Source organism: Hippoglossus stenolepis, chromosome 21 (genome assembly GCF_022539355.2).
Source record: "Hippoglossus stenolepis isolate QCI-W04-F060 chromosome 21, HSTE1.2, whole genome shotgun sequence".
NCBI classification, from domain to species: Eukaryota; Metazoa; Chordata; class Actinopteri; order Pleuronectiformes; family Pleuronectidae; genus Hippoglossus; species Hippoglossus stenolepis.
The window spans coordinates 6,406,280-6,428,551 of record NC_061503.1 but is presented as its reverse complement, the minus strand read 5'-3'; the positions used below and the strand labels follow the sequence as shown (position 1 = coordinate 6,428,551).

The 22,272-nt window shown below is 42.3% G+C and overlaps 1 protein-coding gene and 1 pseudogene across 1 annotated transcript; one reads left to right on the top strand and one right to left on the bottom strand.

Moving 5' to 3' along the window:
* The first annotated feature begins 7,618 nt into the window (after positions 1-7,618).
* Positions 7,619-14,759, top strand: LOC118100580. Its single transcript, XM_035145861.2, has 2 exons — positions 7,619-7,974; positions 9,802-14,759. The coding sequence occupies exon 2, from the start codon at positions 9,951-9,953 to the stop codon at positions 14,757-14,759; it is 4,809 nt and encodes a 1,602-aa protein (XP_035001752.2). The 5' UTR covers positions 7,619-7,974; positions 9,802-9,950.
* Positions 14,760-18,818: 4,059 nt separating this feature from the next.
* LOC118100582 lies at positions 18,819-21,858 on the bottom strand (annotated as a pseudogene).
* Positions 21,859-22,272: the final 414 nt, after the last annotated feature.

The window sequence follows — 22,272 nt, the reverse complement described above, 5'->3', positions numbered from 1 at the left end:
CTAGAAATTAGGCTCAGAGGCTCCGGAACACCTGAGGAAATACGGCAGGCTAAGTCGGTAGCTTCCTTTGAACCAAAGCTTAAAACATACTTCTATCATACAATTTAGCTCATTTTAGTTTTTATTTATGTAATTTGATGTCATGCTTAATTTTTGTGACACATTTGGTGTTTTTATTCTTGCATTCTTTTATGACTGTGTTCTTATTTGTATATGTTATTTGTATATACTTTTAGTCGTGTGTTTTATTTGTATAGGATATAACATATGAATTCCACTGCTGTTATCACCTGTCTTTGTTTACGGCAATACACTCACTGACACCCACTCACTCACACCTGTACTTGGAGCTCTTAACTTTTGATTGCATATTGTACACGAATAAATTAAGACCAGGTCTGAACAGGGCCATAGAAGAGGACGAATCCAAATAATTGAGTTATTGCCAAGGGCCCCTTGAGCCAGGCACTCAGCTGCGCAAATGAGATCGGAAGTAAAATGCAGCGTCAGCAGAAAACAGCTGATCAATAAACAATGACAAATGAAAACCTGTGACCTTTTCAGGCGTCATATTATGTGAGATGTGAAAGTCAAAGTTAAAAAGGACCAGGTCCAAACCTAGTACGAGACTGGATATGTGCAGAATTCACGATGTCATCGTGTTGTAATTTCATTCTGAAGTAGTGTCAGCCGCTTCATCTCTTTGATTCTCACCCATGTAGCCCCATATACAATATTTGAAACAGCTGAATTCCCTATAAAGCTCTTCCCTTTTACATATTTTTCAGTTTCTTGCGGCTGCTGTGCTCTGTTATAGCCCTGATTTTCTAATTCACACAAGTTAAAGACAACTGCCGTGCTGTTATTTGGCTGTTCACTTGACAAATATTCGCCTTCTAAAGCAAATCCTTGCATCATCCTTGCATTAGTGTTATTATTAGACTGCGAATTCGAGTATATAATCAAAAAGCTCACAGGCAACTGTTCCCAATATCCAATTCATGTGTTGCTTTGATCACTTCATCGCATCTTAAGTCATCGTGTCATGTTCAGGAGCATCATGCACTATTTAGTGATAAACAGAAAAACAGTTTTACTCACCAGTGATGAGGACGGCCCTGATCACGGCTGACAAACACCCACACGGCCGAAATGCTTTCATGACTTTTTGCCGACGTCTTCAAGTGCAGAGTCTTTTCTGATGAATAAAAACACCAAGCCGTTTCCTGAGGTTGTGGGTTTCAAAGCTGCTGCTGACTGAAAGATTTGCATCGCTCTGACTGTTGTTGTATGTCAAGATTCTTATGATGTAACTGGGTGTTTTTCCCTTGCACTCGGCATTCATTTGAAAACATGTTTTATTCAAATGATCTCCTCTGACACAAATTCATCTTTCCAACATAAATACAATCACATTCGGATGTATAAATTGCTACCAAACTCATCAAGCCGTCATGAGCTGTGGTGCTCAAGAAAATGTATTAACCAAAGTCCTGACAAACAGAGGAAGAATCTTAACATCTTAATTGTGGCCATAACAAGCAAAAATATGAAAACTGCAGCCTCCTACTCTCTTCCTTATTGATCACTGACTGGCATTTAATCTTCTCCTACTCACTCACTCATTGGCTCATGCCTCCTGCTCAGGTAAGTATGGGGCTACACAAATCCAAGGCTTTTTAAGCACACGGAACACAACTCAATAGATGCATTCAGAACTTTGGAGATCCTGCAGACCTTCTGAGAACCACCAGACTTTCTGCAGCCAGTCACCTTGTGAAAAGTCTGCAGAATGTAAGGAGAAATAAACAGCACTTTTTGCAGAAGAGAAGGCCTCATACGTTTGATGTCACAGTCTCTGCTTTATCTGTCTTGAATAGCTGCTTCTAGCATCTTTGATTGATGTGAACAAAAAGCAGCAACGACCACATCTGTGGAGAGCTTTAGAATTCATTGTGTGTAAACATCTCCGACACACCCACCAAACAAAAGAAAACAGACCTTGAAGCCCGGTGCACACTGTTTTATTCAAACATGTCGTTGGAAACCATGGCAAAACGGTGCAAACCTTTTTGAGATGGATGCACATGTCTCTCCCTGTCACACTTGAGACAGGGGAGGACCCAAATGCAGATGCACACCAGAGATGTGTCTCAATTCAAGGGCTGCATCCCTCATAGGCTGCATTTGAAGACTGATTGAGTCACAGCGGCCGATAAATGCGTCCTTCCATCCCAGAAAAACTAAGGCTCCAACGGATGGATCCTTCCTGGCCAAATCTATCCGAGGATTCATTGCGCTTCAGTGATGAACCGTTTTTCAAATAGATAATGATGCCAGCAAACGACGAGAAAGCTTGAGTGTCACACGTCAACTCAACCGAACAGCTAATGGCATTAAAACTTTCTTTTGTCCAACTTCGGCTCGGTTGCTAGGTAACAGCAGTAAAGGACAAACGAGCTGGTGATACCTAATGGCAATCATCTATAGACCAGGCCGTCTCATTTCTGTTCTTTTTTGACAGTTTATGCGGCCCTTGAATTGAGAGGCAGCTCAACAATGAGACAGGAAGTGAAGGTCAAAATAAAACAGGAAATGAGGGATAACTAAAGGTAACTTAACAGAGTCAGAGATACACAAGGATGATAAGATAACTTAACTTAAGGAACCTGCAACAGAATCCAAAAACGTTCTAAAAGACCTTAAACTGGAGCAGAATCATGACACTCACAGCTAAGAGAACCCCATCGTTCTAACATGTCTCCACTCACTCAGCATGGAGCAGCTGATCCACCCCCAAGAAGTCTGACAGACCAAGTCAAACACACAGAGTGCCGGGCTCTGCAACTGATTCCAACACAAAGAAAAATCAAATCACAAAGAACTTCAAAACCCTGATAAATCACAGAAATATGTAAAGGAAATATAACAGAGATGTGATCATGTGGGGATTAGGGCCTAGAGAAAGGGGAATGAAACGATTGTTTCACAAGGTTGAAACCCAGGAGTTTAAAATTTACTAAAGAAAGAAGGAAAAGATATTTACAGTTTAGGTTTTCAGTGTATTTGTACTGTAGGATAAATGGTACTCCATTATTAATAAAAGATACATTTGGTTTAACTGTGCTGTGAGTTGTGGGCTGTAATCTGAAGTGTTGCCTGAAAGCTTTTACTTACTGGTTGGTCTCTAGTGGGAGAGTGCTCTGTTGCAAAAGACGTGGTGTGTTTCACGGTTGTTCCTTCCTTCAGCTTCTTTGAAAGTTCACACGTCTTCCAGGAACGTCTTGGACTTTTGCAATAAGTTTTTGCGTCTCTTGTTGTTGTTGTATCAAGATCACGAAGCTTCTCCTACATTTTACATGCACGGACTGTTTACTGTTTGCTGCAGCGAGCGCTTGGCACTGATACTGGCTGAAACTCTTAGATACATGTTGCCAGTGTTGACGTTCGAGTGGTCACATATCGCAACAGCTAACATGACACTCCATAGATTTATTACTGCCGTAGAATATCATCGGTCAACCACTCCACTCAAACTAAGCTGGATCCAATGCAATGAAATACCTTGAAGCTGAGAGTGTTAGTTCATTTGGCAACTGATTTTCCTCCATGGCTAACATCTTGACAAGTCGTTCAAATTTTGCAATGCCAATGTTTATCATTTCAACAAGAAAAGAAAGTTAAATGTGAAATTTACTCTTAAGAGGCGTTTAAAGCGTCCATTGATTAGGAAGCTACAAGACATATTTACAAGGACAACAATGTTCCAATATTAACCCCATTAAGACAATAGTCTGAATAAAACACTCCCATGTAAACATCATAATAAAAATAATATCTTATTCAAAATAAGGTCAATAGTCAGACTACTGCTGTCCATGTAAACACAGTCATGGACTTCTTCATATCTTCTACTGTGTATGCCCCAGCTGTCCCAGAGTTCCCATACCTGAGTTTAATGGCCTGTCAGTGCTTGAGGCCAGTTATCTGCCTCTGCCTGCTTGTCCCATTTCTCAGTGGTTATGGGGGGGCATGAGCCAGCCTGCTCGCTCGCTCCTCGTGGCTCCGCAGCCAAACAAAACACATGTGGGTGTCAGTCATAGCGGCACAGACAAAAGTTGGGTTTTGTGCCCGCTGTGCTTGGCTTCATTCTTGGGTGTCTGTTGTGTGTCAACTGTCCAAACATGTCTTCTCACAGATAATTATAAATCTGTTTTTTTCCATTTCTCTTTCTGCATGTATTTATAGGCCAAGGCTAAAGTGATGGACATAATGGACAATGACACATGTTTCATTTATTGTGCTATAAACTGTTATATTTGAGGTTTGTGTGAATGAGCCATGATGCACAGGACACCTGTGATTTGTCCTGTGAGCTCTACTGAAAAGACAGATAGTTGTGTCCGAAGAAAACCTCAGAGCTGAGAGTCCAAACTCAAAAGAAACAGGAACAATAGATAACAACAGAAAGCAAAGCTGAAAAACTAGGAAGACCATCAAGAGTACGAGCAAAACCAAGAACACGCTTAACTGAACAGAAAAATCAACAAAGAAGAGTGAGGAGCTCACTGACTTACTGAGGGTTTTTTCTAAGCTACTGCAAATATTTCCTGATATTTTCTCCCGCATTTTTAAAAGCGTTATTCATCCACACAACCTTAGTTTTCCAAAATATTTCCATCCAGACGACAAAAATCATAACAAAGGCTCAAATAAGCATGTCGGGCCAGTAGGTGGAGATAAAGTCTACATCAATGATCAAATGGTCAAATACCAGAGAAGAACATTGGGAGAATGCTTCATTCAAAACCCAAACAATAGTAGATCATCAAATTAAATTTATATCTTTGCTTTTATCTGGTGAGGCAGATGTATGTGACTGCAAACTTGTAATTACACCTAGCAGTGCTAACCAAACGTAAAGAAACAGGTATGTAGCTGCCATTGCTGTTTCTTGTGAAGGCTCATTACAGTGGGCATGCACGAAGTGTTTCATTGTTTCCCAAAATAGGACGTAAAACAAGAGATAGAGACACAAGGAAAGAAGCTACAAAGTAAAACAGGAACAAATAAACTCAAAGTGCAAACAGCTGAGATATAGCCTAAATCCAAATCCCCAAAATCCAACCCAAGGAAATAACAAGGCCAAAGTCTAGAAATAAGAAAAAAGTGGAATAACCATGTGTTAGCTAAAACAAGCTCTGAGAAACTGAGAAAGGTGAGGAACAGGCTGGTGGAGGAGGTCTGGTGGGAGGGGAGGAGGGAGGAGGACGCCGGTCCATGTGAGGCCCTAATTCTGGGTGAGACCTGAGTGAAGACAGTAAAAGAAATATGCTCTCACAGTGTCTCTGCTCACAACATGATATTCCAACACTGCTCAGAAAGTAATTCTATCTCCACAATACAATACAATACAATACCAGGACTTTTCCTTGTTTAAAGTAAAAACACCATGTTACACAACATCTACAGTGCCACAGTTAAAACCAAATTTAAGTTTGATCTTTAAAACCACTTTCATGCACTTTAATTGAGACATAATACAAGTGTACAGCATCTGTCTAATGAGCAGAAATGTGCTAAATGTGTGGAGCAGTTTTGCAGAAAAGAGCACATGTTGCTAACGTGCAAAGTTAGCGTGTGATTGATTAGCTGAAGTGTGGAGGGTGCAGTCAGCAGAGCGGCAGGCTGTTACCTTATGAAATACAACATGACAGGAATAGACAGGCTTAAAAATGGCACCTTAATGGAGCACAGCCATATGGATGTTAGGGGGGCCATGGAGTCACACGTGCCGTGCCTCAATTTGCATACTTCCAAACTGCTACTTCTCCAGCTTCGCAGATTTCTTTATGCCAAGTTCAGAATACTTTCAAGTAGGAAAGCCAATGCCGTGTTTGCGGGGCGAACATCCCAGAACACAATAACACAACCTTGTATGCTGTACCCTGAGCTATCATCATTCAAAAATGCAACATTGACTCCCGTCGCTCACTCTGTGCATGTTCATGCACTTCATGTTCTTCTAACACACACACACACCTTCTCCCTCTTCTTAAACAGCCAGGTCACATGTCCTTAGTGACAGGTCTCACACACCCGGCCACCTTAAAGATATTTTCAGCACAATCGTGCAGTTATGAGGTGCACTGGAGCTAGAGCGGGTCGTCCACTAACCACAATGTTGGAGGTTCAATCCATGTCTCCCCCATTCCACATGCCTTGGGCACGACACTGAACCCTATATTGCCTGGCAGTTTGTGAGCGATGTATGGCAGAGAAAGTGCAACACATAGATGCACTGTATGAATGTGTGACCAGTTTGATGACCCTCTAGCTCGGGTCGGTGCCAGGATTGAGTCCGCTGAGTTTCATTCTCAGCACTGATTGGATGACGCGACATCGCCGTCGCGCAAATTTGAGGCCTGAGTACAAATATTTCACATCAGACGCGCTGTGTCAAACACGACGCCCGGGGCTCTCCACACAAATTCCCATCTAGACGTGTCTTGCATTGACTTTGTATGTAATCTCAACGCACCTCATATTTGTGTCGCGTTCGGTGTGTAGACACCATTACAGTACAGATAGCTATTGCTCATCTAACAAACCGTAAATCACAAGCTGAAAATAGTTGTGCTGTTAACTTGGCATCTACTGCAAAAGAAGTTGAAGCACTATTTTAGACAAGCCAGTCCTAAATGTGTAAATGTTCATATGACATGATCACGCTCTACTCTTTATACAGCACATTACATGTATAGTGTATCCAGTTTGAGACACAGCCATAGAGTTGCTGTTGGGGCCAGGATGTCTCAACAGAACAATGTAATACAAAAAAACAGCCTGATGAAGTCTGGTGATCATATAAGTTACAAATAATGAACAAATGAACTAACAACTCATGTAATGAAAGAGGTTGCAGGATAAGCGACGGTAAATAAGCACTCTCTCTCTTATGATAGGTACAAAAACAAGCTGAGCCCACACAGTGTTTCTTAATCACTCCACTTTCTCCATTGAGGGAAAGCACAGGATCGTCCTTGACATGTGACCTCATCCACTGACGTCCTATGAATCGCACAGGGCAGCAAGTCAACAATATGCCCTCTCCATTTCAACTCAATCTCACGGCAACAACAGCTGCATTGGTCCTAAAACTAGACATCCCCAGTCACACACGTTCATGTCCGCCACATGACCTTGTAAACAGAGCTGGAACAACAATAATCATCCCAGCCCCACCAAAGTCATATCAGTCCACAGACATCTGCCTCCAGCTCCCAAGTGGAGCTTCGGGGACTGTCCCACTAATTTGGAGATGGGTGATGCAATGGGCTATTATCAGGGACCTTGTTTCCCTGGGTGACAAAGGCTAAATGTGTCAGGAGCTAAATGTGAACCAGTAGTGTTGGAAACCAGGTGAGTACTCCACCCTGTCTGCACTGTCTCCACCAACATTCAACTGATAGATGCCTCATCGTCACTGACATGAAGGTCCACTGTCGTCTAAGGTGCCAAACATTAAAGAGAGGGCCCATGTGGGAACCTATCAGCCCTCAGATACAAAAATAACCAATGACAGTGTCCATTTCATCCTGCTGCCCTGCCACTCGACACCCACTGCTTATTCCAACGTGAGCGAACCACCAGCGTCCAGTGTTGCTGCTCAGTTTGGCCACAGCGACTTGTGCGTCTATTTTGGTATCTTCTGAGCTTGCTATCAGGAGCCTGCCCACACCAGTGCATTTTAAACATGGATCTGAGGGCTTGACTCACTTTGGTGAGTTTTCTTTGTTTGATAACTTCAACAGAAAAACTTTGTTCACCGTGAAAGGCAACCGCTAATTGGGATTTCTTCATGCTCGGCAGGTGGTACCTTACTGGATTTTTTGATTCTACCCTGAGGATTTGTTTGATACCCGAGTCTAGAGAAGACCCTCACCCTCAGAATGAGAGAGACCCATCACCAAGGTGAGGGAGCCGTGTGTTGATATCAATGTTTACAAAGACAAGGAACGTACTGAAGGCCACTGGACAGAGTATAATATAGTTTTATGTTTTGCACCTACAGAAATTATTAAATCATTAGACATAAATACTGCCATATCATTTACTGTACAGTAATAATCCCAGAAATATTTGCGGAAATTATATACTTATATTCAAATAGGTGGTCTTCATACAGTAAAGTTAACTGGGGTGCTTCATTCCTTGGGTATAAATACACGAGCAGATGCTGGGAAAGTACCGTGGTTGCTAACTGATCTGTGGTTATAGGAGCTGGGAGATTGTTGGCAAACAAAGTCGAATAGAAAGCCAAAATACTGTAAGTTAGTCTAAAGATACAGTAAAGACACTAGGTTCTAGCCATTTAAACTGAGTTGTTGGGTTTTATTGATAATAATAATTATAATGATGATGGCGAGTGGTCACTAACTTATCTGTGGTTATGCGAGTTGGAAGACTAATGGTGACCAGAGTCTAATGGGAAGTCAAAGCATTCTGTACTTTAGTCTTGTGATACAGTAACATGGCTAGGTTCTAGCAATTGAACCTGCCTTGTTAGGTTTCAATATAGGTTTCAATAATAATAACAATGATAATAATAATAATAATATGTTTATGTCGATGGGTGGTTGCTGACTTATCTGTTATCTGCTGACTTATCTGACTTATCTCTTATCTGCTGGAAAGTTGTTGCCGACCACTCTAATAGAGCGTAAAAGCATTTTGTATGTTAGTCTTAAGATACAGTAAAGTCACAAGTTTCAAGTAATCTAACCTGGGTTGCTAGTTTTGATCTGTGGTCCAGAGTCTGATGGAAAGCCTCAGCCTTCTGTAAGCTAAGAGCAAGATACAGTAAAGTCAAAAGGTCTCATCAATTTTAAACAATAATTAACAATAATTATTATGATAACATATATATTGTTTTTGCTGCTTCAAATCATTCTTGACCGTGAGCATGAAGGCTAATGGAAAGCTTGGCTACTATAACTGTATTGAACAAACTGTAAAAAAAAAAAAAAATGTAATGCACACAATCAAATATGCCTCTAAATCATGTAATGTCTATATTTATATTTGTCTCAGTCAATGTCATCTGCTTATAAGGAGAGTCATGGTTGTGTGGATTGTTGAAGAGATGAGTTATATGCCAGTGGCTATGCTCCTAGGTCAGGACATATAAATGGGTTAATGAGCTATTCTAGGCCGTCACCCAGATAGCTGAAGAGAGCTACAGTAGAGCAGCTGCTGTTGAGGTACACTGTGACGAATGTGATGATTTACTTGCATTTCCTGCACTTCAGTAAACCTTCATGAATGTTGCTCGAGAGTTTTGCAGAAGATTCGTCTCTATAATAACCACACAATTTTATTGGATGTGAAAAAGGTATACAGGCATTTGAAGGGGACCAGCATGAATCTTGGGCCCTGCACAGGACATAAACAATGGAAATGTCTACTTTATTTTCATAAAGTTTTTCCTGTAAATGGAGTCAGGATTGTTCTCATAGCTGCAAACAGTGTTAAAAATAGACAAGTGCATGGTATGAAGTGTTTGTCTGTTGCCTGCATAGTGACACCACGGCTGAAGCCGGCACATGTCATGTACATAAAGGTCATCAGGGCAACCACAGAGTTCGAAACCATTTATAGTAATCACTTCAATAACCGTTTGCATGCCATTAAACCATTGAGGTGTTCATATAATCATCATATTGTGCACCTCAGTGAGTATGTTTAAAGCCAAAGCCTTTTAACGCTGTTACTGATTTCACTCTTTATTTTTCTCTTTAGGAGGTTTTCATATGCCGCGACTTCCCTGACATCAACCTGAGCTGCAAAACCAACAAAAGACCTACAGAGCTGCAGAGCTGCAGAGCTGCAGCAGCTGTAGAGGAGACAAGACTGGTGATGCACAAGACAGAAAGACACTTGTTAACATCATGAGCTGTGTGGAAAAGCGACATGTGAGCCATCGGGGGGGGAGCATGCTCCACCATCGCTTCCCCAATGGCTTCACTGACGTGTTCATGGATGAGACGGACCGGGAGGTCAGCACTCTCACTGACCGAGCCTTCCGAAGTCTCTGCGTTGGAGATGACGCAGTTTATAATGATGAGTTGCTGTATGGATATTCACCTTTCAGCTGCCATAAACCCTTGGCAGGGGAGCCTCTTAAAAAGACTCATCATAAGGAATCTAAAAAGCACGGGCAAAAGAAGTGTGACAAAAATAATGCCCAGCCGTGGAAACAGCAGCAGCAAAAGAATATGTCCAACATGACATCTTTCCTTAAGGCATTGAGTGCCACAGAGGAAAGCTGTGAGGGGATGTTAATCAAAAATGGAGGTATTATGGATTCTAATGGGGAATCATGGGATAAGTCAGCACTGCGCAGCATCCAAAAGGAGTTATCGGAATTCTCCACGGATTATCACCCCAATCTGAGGGAGGGACATTACAAGAACCATCATCGACATCACTCTGGCGGTGGTTCATCTAACAAAACAGGCAAAGATGCTGCCCTGCCCTCAGGGAAATCCTCAAAGATCAAAAACGGGAAAACCACTGTCAAACTAAGGAAACTTAACATCAAAAACTTTTTCCTCCACAGTGAGTTAAGCCCTTTCCAAACTTGGAGAGATTTTAAACACTTCCCCTTTGGCCAAGAGGAGACAGTAACATCTATTCGTCCCACAGATAAAATCCCTAAATGGTTCGACTTGCCATTTTACAAGGAACTGACAGATGCACACAGAAAAGAGACTCTGCACACAGTGGAGGAGCAGTCATGCCAGAAAGCAGCAGTAGAGCCCCCTCCTCCCACTGCTCCGAAACCCATCCCTCCCCCTCCTCCACCAAAAGTCCTGCCAAAGCCCTCAGCTACTCCGGCTGAGAAGAGGTGCTCTTCGGAGGGAGGAGATGGGATTACTGCCCCCTGGAGGCGCAACAGGTCAAGGGCAACAAGTGCAATTCCAGTCAATCAGCCAGAAATACCAAGTCAGGACAATTATTCAAAGCCGGTTGATGAAACTCTTTTGTTGGTCAAAAAGGAGCCTAAATCTGTGGAGGTGAAAGCGATAGAGGAGGTCAGCTCTTTGGCCTCTACTCCATTCAGCATCTGCCAACTGATGACTCCTCTCATTCCCTCCAGACAACCAACGGAAACATCAGAGATCCTCTCAGTCTTCTCGCCCTCTGCCCTTGACCTTCCACTTAGACCACACTCTGAGGTCAAAGTGACCCCTGAACCTCCAGTCAAGCGGGAGAGCTACAAATCCCTTGCCTCTAGCATCCTCTTCAACCTCAAAGACAACAGGAAAAGGGTTAAAAGCCGTTACAGCCCGCCTAAATTCAAAACTATAGAGTTGCCTGATGGTGGCATCCAGTCTCCACAATCAGATCAATATAAGCATCCACATGCTGGCTCTGAGGGCAATGCATCTGGCTTTAACACCCCTGCCATCTTTAGAGGTGGACAGACAGTTTGCAGTCCTATCTTGGAACCCGACAGCAGCCCAACTGTTGGTCTTACAAACAACGATACTAACAGGCCTCTATCAGTTGACTATTTGTTATCAAATCTACTGCAAACCAAAAAGGAGGCTGGTAATGGTGAGGAGAATCCGATGTCCCCCTTTACACGCCCTAAAAAGAACAGGAGCCCCATGGGTAAGAAGCAAATCTACCCCTCTCTGAATTTGTACAAGAAAACCAACCCTGTTGATAGTGATTTGAAATATGTTCAAGTTCCTGCGAGCACTGTTGCTCCTGTACACACAGACCAACTAACTGTGACAGATGAACTTTCACCACTAATGCTCAACAAAGAACTCTCCCCAACAGCACTGCCAATAAACACATGGCCTTTACCAAACACTTTAAATGTCAGCAAAGATCTATCACCCATAATTTCACCCCGTGCCATTGAGAACGAGAGGTTGTCATCAAATTTATCGGTAGGGAAAAGACTCACAAATTTACCAGACAAAGCAAAACAGCTGGTGAAAGACACAAAAGAAATAGACTCTGGAGCTCAGCCTGCTTTTAAGGAAAAAGAGGCTAGTGGCCAAACCATGAGCACAATGGATGTGATCAGAGCAGCGAGGGAAGCAATTAATTCAGCGAAAAACAAAGCTCTATCTGCGACTCAGCCAGAGAGCATCAATAAGCCAATTTCAGACGTAGAAGAAATGAAAGAGAGAGAAGTAGATGAGAAGGTCGCCTATTCAAAGGAAAAGGTTAGCAACAAGAGGGAGGGTTCATTATCAGAAAACAACAATGTTTTCTCTCAAAGTAGAAATGAATCAACTGGTACAACACTGGTTGGCAAGAATCCTGTCAAGAAAGAGCCACCGCCAGTTCCAAAGAGAAATTTTGCAAAATCTGATGTTGAATTTGCTTTTGACAGACATCAGACACATAATGTTGACAAACCCAGTAGGTGTAATTCAGTGGATGCGAAACTAGATCTACCAGAGAAAGAAAATGAATCTGTCCCAAAACAAGCAAAGAGCAAACATGTGTTCTCAGCCAGACAGAACAATTACATAAAAAATCAGAGATGTGCAGTGACGGATGATGATCAAGGACAGGAATACGAGGAACGTGATCCGAATGTGAGTACAAGGTCAGAGATGGATGAGAATATGACGTCACTAAGACAAACGAGAGATAGTGAGCATATTATGAATGATTTGCATGCTCTGAAAGAGCTGCAGAGAGCAAAGCTTGGCGATCGCATACTTGACAACACCAGGAACAAGTTTGGGATTATTAACATTGATGAGGAGGCCAGGGCGAAGAATGATTTGATCTCAAGGGAGCTTCGTAATATAAAGAAGGGCATGCTATCTATGAGAGGGAACACATCAGCTAAGAGAGATGTGTTTTCCAAGACAGAGAAGGAACAGAGAAAGCAGGAGGCTTTCACAAAGAAAAACACTAACGTCATGGTAAACAAAGCACTTCTAAATGACAATTATGACAAAGCCAAAATGGCACTTGAAGAGATCATTTCAGAGAGGGAGAAGCGAAGGAATAAATTCGACGATAGAGACGATGATTCGACATTTGATGAGAACGCTAGCGATGAAAGTTATGTAACAAGGGGACAGCAATGTCAAAACGCAATGAATGATTCAATGATGGAGGGCAAGGAAAGACAAAATGGCAGCATTTCTGCATTAAATGAGAAAGATCTAAAGGAGAGGTTATGCGATCTGAGAGACCGCAACCACGTGAGGCAGATTCTGTCACTAACCGAGCCTAGACATGGTGAGACTCACAGACTGGGTGGTAGGAAAGTTCTACCTGTCACGGAAAAGGTTGGCAATGAGCTAGACCCACTCCTTAAAACTAAACATGTTATTGATAAACAAACTGATAATCCTAGCTATGAATCAGAGGTGGTGGATTTCAGACATGTAGCGAGACAGGTGTCTGAAGACAGTGGTGAAAGTCTGAGTAATGAAATCGGAGGCACAAAGTTAGATGCTCCGCCTGTTCCTCCGAGGAGTAAAAAAGGAGGCAATAGAAGAGATGGCAGCACTACTAAGGAAATACATATTTCAAATGATGCAGTAGATGAGGATGCCTGGGACGAAGTCATGAAATATGAAAACGGTGAGGTGTGCTTGAATGAGATGAGGAGGACAGGCTCAGGAAAACAAGAAGAAGACAGTGACCAGTTCACAAAAGAAACTCTGCCCATTCAAAATGAACAACTTTCTGATGAAGACATGTGGGATTTGGTAATTAATGCAAATTCAAAATCCATCAAAGCTCCTCATGCAGTTAAATGTGAGCCCATCTCATCTTCAAATTACCTACAATCTGAAAATAGCTTGCACTTGTCACCAAAGTTCAAGGGAGATGAAAACGAGCCGACTGATTTACAGACAGTGGGCGCCAAAGGGGAAACCACCTTTGAAAACAGCAATGCAAAGTCACAGGAAGCATGCAAGGTAAAGAGAAAGGCCCCTTTAAGACCGGACCATCTGCTAATCACACCAGATGACAAAGTAAACAAGAATATAGCTGCAGAAGAGGAATCGGACAAAACATATAGACACACTGAGGAAGTAAATGTAGATACAGAGGCCGTCAGTGAAACGCCCATAAACATAATATCACCTTTACTACTCGTGAATGGTGTTAGTGTCAATCAGAGCCCACCTGATCAAGCTAGCTTGTCCTCAAAATCCTCTTACTTCTCTGCAGATAGCGCACTGCACAGAAACACTGAGACTGAGTCCAACCTTTACCACTCACTGGAGAACTTGATCGGAGAGGTGGAGGAGGGAATGCAGAATGTTCCACAAAACATGAAACACGATTTGGACAGGACTGAGGTGGAGTATTATTCTTTGAGTGATCATGAAAGTGAGTCAGAGGTTATGAAGCGAGCGATAGCAGCGCTTCAAAAAGAGCCAGAAGTGCCCGACGATGACAGCAAGGACAGAGACAATATCACTGCAGATGAAAGTTTAACTCATGATGAAAAAACTCCAATGACACCAACATCACCCCCGAACACGTTCTCACCAACTTTGGCAACCCCGTCTTTATTTAAAGTCAAAGACAACACTTTTAATATTAAGCCGAAGAAGAAACTACAGCCTTGGTTACTGGGAGGTAGTCTGGGTGGTTCAGAGAGGGGAGAAGATCAAGCAAAGGAAAACCCAGAGCTCACACTGGTTAATGAGACCACTACCAGTGATACCACCTTTACCCTCCAGCAGAAACCTTAGGCACCTAAAGAGATTGTAACCAACCATTTGCCTCCTCTGCGTTTTTCTCACCTTCAAATCTACTAATGAAATCCCAAAGAAAACCCCAACTTGGACAGTCTCACTGTCCCACAGGAGGAAGACAGGTTGTCTGGAGTGAGTCCATCATCTGAGGGGGTGGAGAGCGTAACAACCAGCACAGCTGAGATGGGAATGAGCGCAGGAGTCCCAGGAGAGCGTGATGTGTCCAAGGTTCTCAGCGAAGGCTCCGGATCCACCTACAGTGGAAATGAAAGCCAAACTGGGTTATCCAAACCCCCCATTGTCTTACCCAAATCTGACAAGGCTGTTCTCAAAGCCATTAAGCTGACGAATAGAAGAATCAAGAAGGAGGAAGCCCAGAAGTCCCCCAACAAGTCATCTCAAAGCAGCAGCAAGCACAGAGCAGACAGACACAAGGCTGACAAATCTGAGCAAAAAAGTGGCAGCAGCAGTAAGAATAGCAAGAGCATCGAGAGAAAGCACCACCATCAGAGTGAGGATCACCATGGTAGAACAAACCGTGAAGGAAGTGAGCAACTACTCCATGAAAACAGAGCCCACAACAGCGAAGGCCACCATCAAGGCAAAACAGAGATGAACCCCAATACTCCGAGACGGAGCAACAAGTTGGCGGATAGCAACAAGCAGAGCAAAGAAGCACTACCCAGTGTTGCAACAGAAAGGCAAGGCCGCAGCAGCGACAGACACATTCGAGACAAGTCCAAAAGACATTACAGCACTGATAGGGTCATCAGTAACGTACCTGTGTACAAAGCTCAAGTCAGCCCCATGTCGGACAGGCCATTCCAACGGTCGCAGAGCATTGATAGATACCTGGGAGATAAAGTGGAACGCAGGCTTAGTGCCGATATGTCAGCGAACGAGAGGTTTGATCCACGGACGCAGCGCATTGAGAAATCCATCATGGATGGGATCCAGCAGAGAGGCCGAACCAGAGACAAGGCGAGCCGAGACAACCCAGTGAGGAGGAGTCAGAGCATTGATGCGTACAGCACTGAAGCATCTCACCCTCCAACTCTGTCCCGCCAGTCGAGCCACACCAGCCAGCTTTCACGACAGTCCAGCATCGAGCACGCCATTGTCGCACAGTCGTTCCCTATGACCCAACGTAAGATCCTCCAGGATCCAGACTCGGGGCAGTATTTCTTCGTCGACATGCCCATACAAGTCAAGACAAAAACCTTCTTTGATCCCGAAACAGGAAGCTACGTGCAGCTGCCAGTCCAGCCAACAGAGGGTGCTATTCCCCAGGCTTCCCCCATGGAGGTCTTGACCCCACCTCTGGTTGTTTACCACAGCTTTGTGCCAGTGCCTCTTTCCCCATGGCCTGTAGAAAGCACATCCAAACTGCTGTTGTAGAGCCAGGAGGAATTGAGCAGAGACGCCTAGAAAGGTCAAGGCAAGGCACCGTAAGGAGGGACATCCATATTTAGGAGCTCTGTCTATGGTCAACATGACCACATATTAGGGGAGTCATGGCACTGAGAGGGAGCTGGGACTGTCCAAGCTGGCGTTTCTGAAGTTCCAAAGGAAAAATCCACCCTCCTCATTTGCTGTTTTCTCTCATCAAATTGTTGTGTTCATTGAATCCCAGGAATTAATTTGTAAACTTTTACTCAAGTTCTTGACATTTGACAGTTGAATGTTAAATGTGATGAAGCCCCTGTGTTTTCTGAAATTCATAATATGCTGTTTGTCTACGATTGAGTAGAATGGCCATATTGAGGAAAAACTATTTCGAGAATAAAGTTGTAATATTATGAGAACGAAGTTGAAACTGAGAACAAATTTGAAATATTACAAGAATAACGTTGTGTTTTAGCTAGAAAAAAAGTCATAACGTTTTGAGAATAAATCATTTTTGGGGATACAACCAGCAAAGAAAACCCTTTCATTCTTGTAAAATCTCATAATATTACGACCTTATACTCTCTTAATAAAGCTGTGTGGGCTTTGTGAAGTTCTATCGATATTTATAAAGAGGATTTTTTTTGACTTGACTGTAAACTGACAACAATTTATGAATTTGTGGGTGAATGATGACTTGCTGTTGAATCCTGACGTTTGAATATGAGTTTTAGGATTTGTGAAAGACAATGTGCAATTTTCGAGACAGATGATGGACATGGATGATCCATGTTCATCATGTATTTAAGTGTAAACAGAGAGGGAAAGCTTGAATGTAAATGTGGAATATTTATTGTAAATGCTGAGTTTGTTATATTTAACTACAGTGGTGTTTTGATCTTTACTACTTTTCAGGTATTGTGCCGTTTCTTTTGTTTTATTACCTGCAAAGGTTGTTGCTTGAGATTCTTTTTCCACCAGACAGTTTCCAGTCACTCAAGTTAGAGATATCTGAAATAAAGATAATTGTTTTTAAAAATCTAACCTTTAATTTGTTACTGATTTTAACTGATTGTTTTCACGCAACTAAATGTTCAGATTCTTTGCATGCTGAAGTTGAAATTGCCGTGGAAGATGTCTGATACAACACAGAGTTCATTTATACCGTGTAAATGCTTGAACTGGCGTTATTGAAATCAATAACTTTTTTTTAATAAGCAGAGGAGATGAAGGAGAATTGGTTTTGCGAGTTTGTTGCATTGGCATTTTTCTAAACTAGAACAAAGCAGGGCTGTATTGTGTCTGTGATCCATTCCAATAAAAAACAACTGTTTTTACAGACTTCCATTGTACCAGTGTTCTTCATTTCACTCCACTCATTGATCATTTAAAGCACGACAGTCGAAATGAAGAATACATAAAACTGCTAAAACTGTTTTGATTGTTACGCTTGGCGGTTAAAGCATCTTTCGAATACAGAAAACCAATTTTGGGGATAATTCTCTTGATGCAGTGGAACCTGAACACAATTGCCAAATGTTCACTACTATTGTTACTACTAATACAATTTTGATTGGTTACTTTTGTTGTCACTCACCAAATAGTGGCTTTATGGTTATGACAGTTACTGACATCTAACATTTTTGTAAATTTATATTATTAAGTTTATTTTAACAATAACATTATATTTACTAACTTTTAATGATACAATTGTGTTAACTTTTGGCCTGCAGAGAAAGCTAATATCCACTACTGTTAGGTAGTTAACTCCTTGATTAACTGAAAATTACGTATTTATGAGAGTATAATTATTCTGTGCAGAATGACAACAGATGGTTTGTAGTGTTAAACTACAGCTCTATTCTGCCATCTGCTGGTCAAGTCAGCTTGTACAGTATGTTACATTTCACAAGAGCATCTCTTATGGCTGTTGAGCTGTTGCTATAGGTGTTCATAAAACTGATTGAAAACATTAAACACAATAACTAATCTCTGTTAAAACTGCCAATTAGTTTACATCCTCATTAGCTCCTTGAATCGAGTGAGATTAAAATGCTGTTGACTCACACTTCTCTAATCTGCCTTTTGAAAGTGATGAAAACAATATTTAACACTGAGCAAATATACCGTTCAAAGAATTCAGAGTTGATGTGAACAAAATATTGAAATGTAAAGTTATGGAAATTATTCAACTGGTTACTTGTGATATTCTTGAGAACTTCATATTTTGGGGGTTTGGGCTATTAGATTGACAAAACCAGAAAACTACACTACTTGATCATACTTTAAAGAGCCAACAGTTAATAAAACGATCAAGTATTGTTTTGTCACATGCAGTCCAAATAAGATGTTATCAAATACAAATGCACCCAAGCTCATTCAAGAAACTTAATTCCATAGAAAAAGCTGGTTAATGTTTTGTATTGATCACAGTGTCATGGGTTGGCTCAGCACCACTGACAGTCACAGACCTGAGAGGCGTCCAAATCCAGTTCCAGACACTGAAGTGGTTACATGGGGACCCAGGTGTAAACTGAATTAACTCCCCTCCCATCTCAACTGAGGATCATTAAAACAGTTTGTTGTCAATAGTACATTTTGTAATGTAAATGTTATGGAATCCATAGACTAAACTAGACAAAGGCTGCTTAATAGTTGGGGAATTTTATTTCTAAAAAATAATACAATATTTAAACATATGCACAAAAATACAGTGTTTTAATCAACTCAAGTCAACCGTCCTCCCCGTCCAGCATTGTCCTGATGTCAAAGAGCGCACAGCCAGTCAGTGACAGCCGCAGCTCAAAGCCACCATGTCGTCGTACTGCTTCAAAACCACGTTCTCCTCTTCGTCGAAGTATAACAAACTGATGGACTGGAGTCTGTCGGGCACACAGCAGGGCGCTCCCACTTCGTTGCCCGAGAGCTTGAGCGCGTGCATGATGGAGCGCACCGTGGCGTGGTTGGTCGCTGGAGGCTGCCTCACGGGAAGGGACAGAGCCTTTGCAGTGGTAGGCGCTTGCAACCTCTCGCTGGGAGATGATCCAGCCCACCTGTGCCGACTCCCGGTCAACATAGAGGGGGACCCGCTGGCAGGGCTGGGGGTGGCCGTGGGGCGAGGAGCCGGGGGGTGCTCGTCGCGTTCTGCTGCGGTGGTCGCGGCGCTCAGGTGCTGCTGCTGCAGGTTGAGCTTGTCCTGTGGAAAAAGAAGGAAAGACGATCACGTTAGATTGAAGATCCAAGATGGACTTTGTTGTCAAACACAAGACAAGTGCACAGCAGATGGGAGAAATTTACTCTGCATCCAGCTCATACATGTCATACATGTCATTCAGAATGCTGTGGTTTCCTATGTAGGTATTAAAGCCTAAATTAAAAAAAAAAAAAAACTATGGTACAAACAGACATTAGGCTATTACCTGCGACTGAAATTACACACATTGAGTAATTAGACAAATAAGATGGAAGCAGACATGAGAATTATTACATAAATACAATTAAATTGCACTAATAAATACATTAATTGGGTTTGAACTGTGGAATTAATAGAGGGTTTTTCGACTTTGGGATTTTGGGAAATTTTCATAGCGCAGAATAATTTGCTTCTAAAACCACATCACTGTTGCTACCAAAATGCCACAGTCTTAAATTAAGTCTGTACAACAAGAGAAATAACATCGTCCTGACTCATGACATCCGATTATTGATACGCTGGCACTAAATACTTACTAATATATATATATATATAGTTTGGACTTTTGCCATTTTATACTTACAAGGATGTGGATATTGACAAGTTACAGTGTGTTTTTTGAGCATTGTTTTGTTTCTGTCTGTGAAACTGACACCAAATTGAAGTGAATAGATACAGAAATCCTGCACTTTACATCTTTAGGGGCATTTTGCATTCTTCTTCAGTTAGACAGATATCGTGATGTATCGCTATATGATTGTCTTGCAATATATCAATCATTGCACATTAGCTGTATTGTGATATTATCGCCATGTTTCACATTTCGTATGGCAAGTTACCCTGCAATTCCCACCTCTAATACATAAATACATATACTACATTCATATTAATATGTTAGAGTTTTGTTTTATGATATACTGAGTAAATACAATTTATGTATTAATATTTCTTGTTTACAACGATGTGTTATAGAATCATGGAGACAGTACAGTCAGCTCGTTTAGTTGGATTCAAAGCCTGCACACTCTGATTCTGTAACAGCTGAGCTACTGAAATTCAAATGCAAACACAGATAAACGCCCCTCTCATGTTTGTATGCTCATATTAACACACTCACACACCACTGCCACCTGCCTCTTACCCAGGTATGACTGGTTTAACGCTCCTGTCTTGACATCGTCTGAGAATATGACCAGGTAGGAGTTTGCCTCCGTCAGCTCTGCGTTCTGCTTGGATGAGGCCACCGCTGACTCCATCCAGTTCCCAGAGGGGAGGGTGGTCACCATCAGGATGCCGTTATTCTCCTGGCTGTTACGGATCCACTTAGATACCTGTCAGTCAGAGCAAGATTCAACAATTGTTAGTTAGTTACTTATTTTTAAAAGTAAATAATTACTTCATGTGAACAAATGATGTCTTGGTCCAATCAAATTAAGACATGGGAGTGGTGACAGGAAAACATAAAAATGCCCAAAAAATAAATGATCAATTATTTTAAATATGTGAAACAAAACAAAATAAAGGGGCCATTACTGTTTGAGTCACGTTGAAGACCTCCCATCCCTGAGTGTAGAGAGGCACCAGTCTGGAGGTGATGAGGTTTCCTCTCCAAGGCTTCACCCTGCTGTCCAACACCTCGTACAGATCCACCTGGACAATCAGAACACACCACTGTCACTTTCAAACCTCATCAGCAGGTGAAATGTTTGAGGTACATGAGTCACCATGTTACAGGAAGATCACATTTGGACTCAACACGATGATACACAAATTAAAGCCTTTACCTTATAGAAATGAGGCCCGTATGACTTTCCCATGTAAAACTTCTGTTTCTTCCTGAACCAACGAAACTCCGCTTTGATCATTCTCTCTTCTCTGCCGAAAGACGACAGGTTGAAGAAGTGAAACCTCTCTCCAGCATGACCTGCAGGCGGGGAAACATCCAGCACACACACAGTCAAGCGATGAAATAATCGGATTTTAGAGTAAATTCTCCACATTTCACTGTTAAATATACGTAGCCGTGCGTAATTGCGCGCCTGGTTGACATTTACGCACGCGTGTAAACTTAAACTTATCTTCCAAAATACTTTTCTCACTAAACAACCGTTCAAACAACAATCAGGCGTAACATCCAGTGGCCAGGCTCTTTGCTTGAATACCACCTTATCCGCCAAAGCCCGCACAATGTTTCCTTCCAGAATTTCCTTCTGGCTTTTGGCCTCCCGTCCGAGACCGACACCGCGTTAAAGAGATCCAACATGAACTGAGGGGCCTTCTTGTGAGGGGCCGCCGCCGCCGGACCCCGGAGCGACTCCTTCAGCTGGAGCAGCGCGTCCAGGTGCTCGCTGACCGTCTTCTTCGTCTCGTCCGAAGCCGCCCACCCCATTTCTGCATTAAATGAGAAAGATCTAAAGGAGAGGTTATGCGATCTGAGAGACCGCAACCACGTGAGGCAGATTCTGTCACTAACCGAGCCTAGACATGGTGAGACTCACAGACTGGGTGGTAGGAAAGTTCTACCTGTCACGGAAAAGGTTGGCAATGAGCTAGACCCACTCCTTAAAACTAAACATGTTATTGATAAACAAACTGATAATCCTAGCTATGAATCAGAGGTGGTGGATTTCAGACATGTAGCGAGACAGGTGTCTGAAGACAGTGGTGAAAGTCTGAGTAATGAAATCGGAGGCACAAAGTTAGATGCTCCGCCTGTTCCTCCGAGGAGTAAAAAAGGAGGCAATAGAAGAGATGGCAGCACTACTAAGGAAATACATATTTCAAATGATGCAGTAGATGAGGATGCCTGGGACGAAGTCATGAAATATGAAAACGGTGAGGTGTACTTGAATGAGATGAGGATAGGTTTGTGGAAAACAAGAAGAAGACAGTGACCAGTTCACAAAAGAAACTCTGCCCATTCAAAATGAA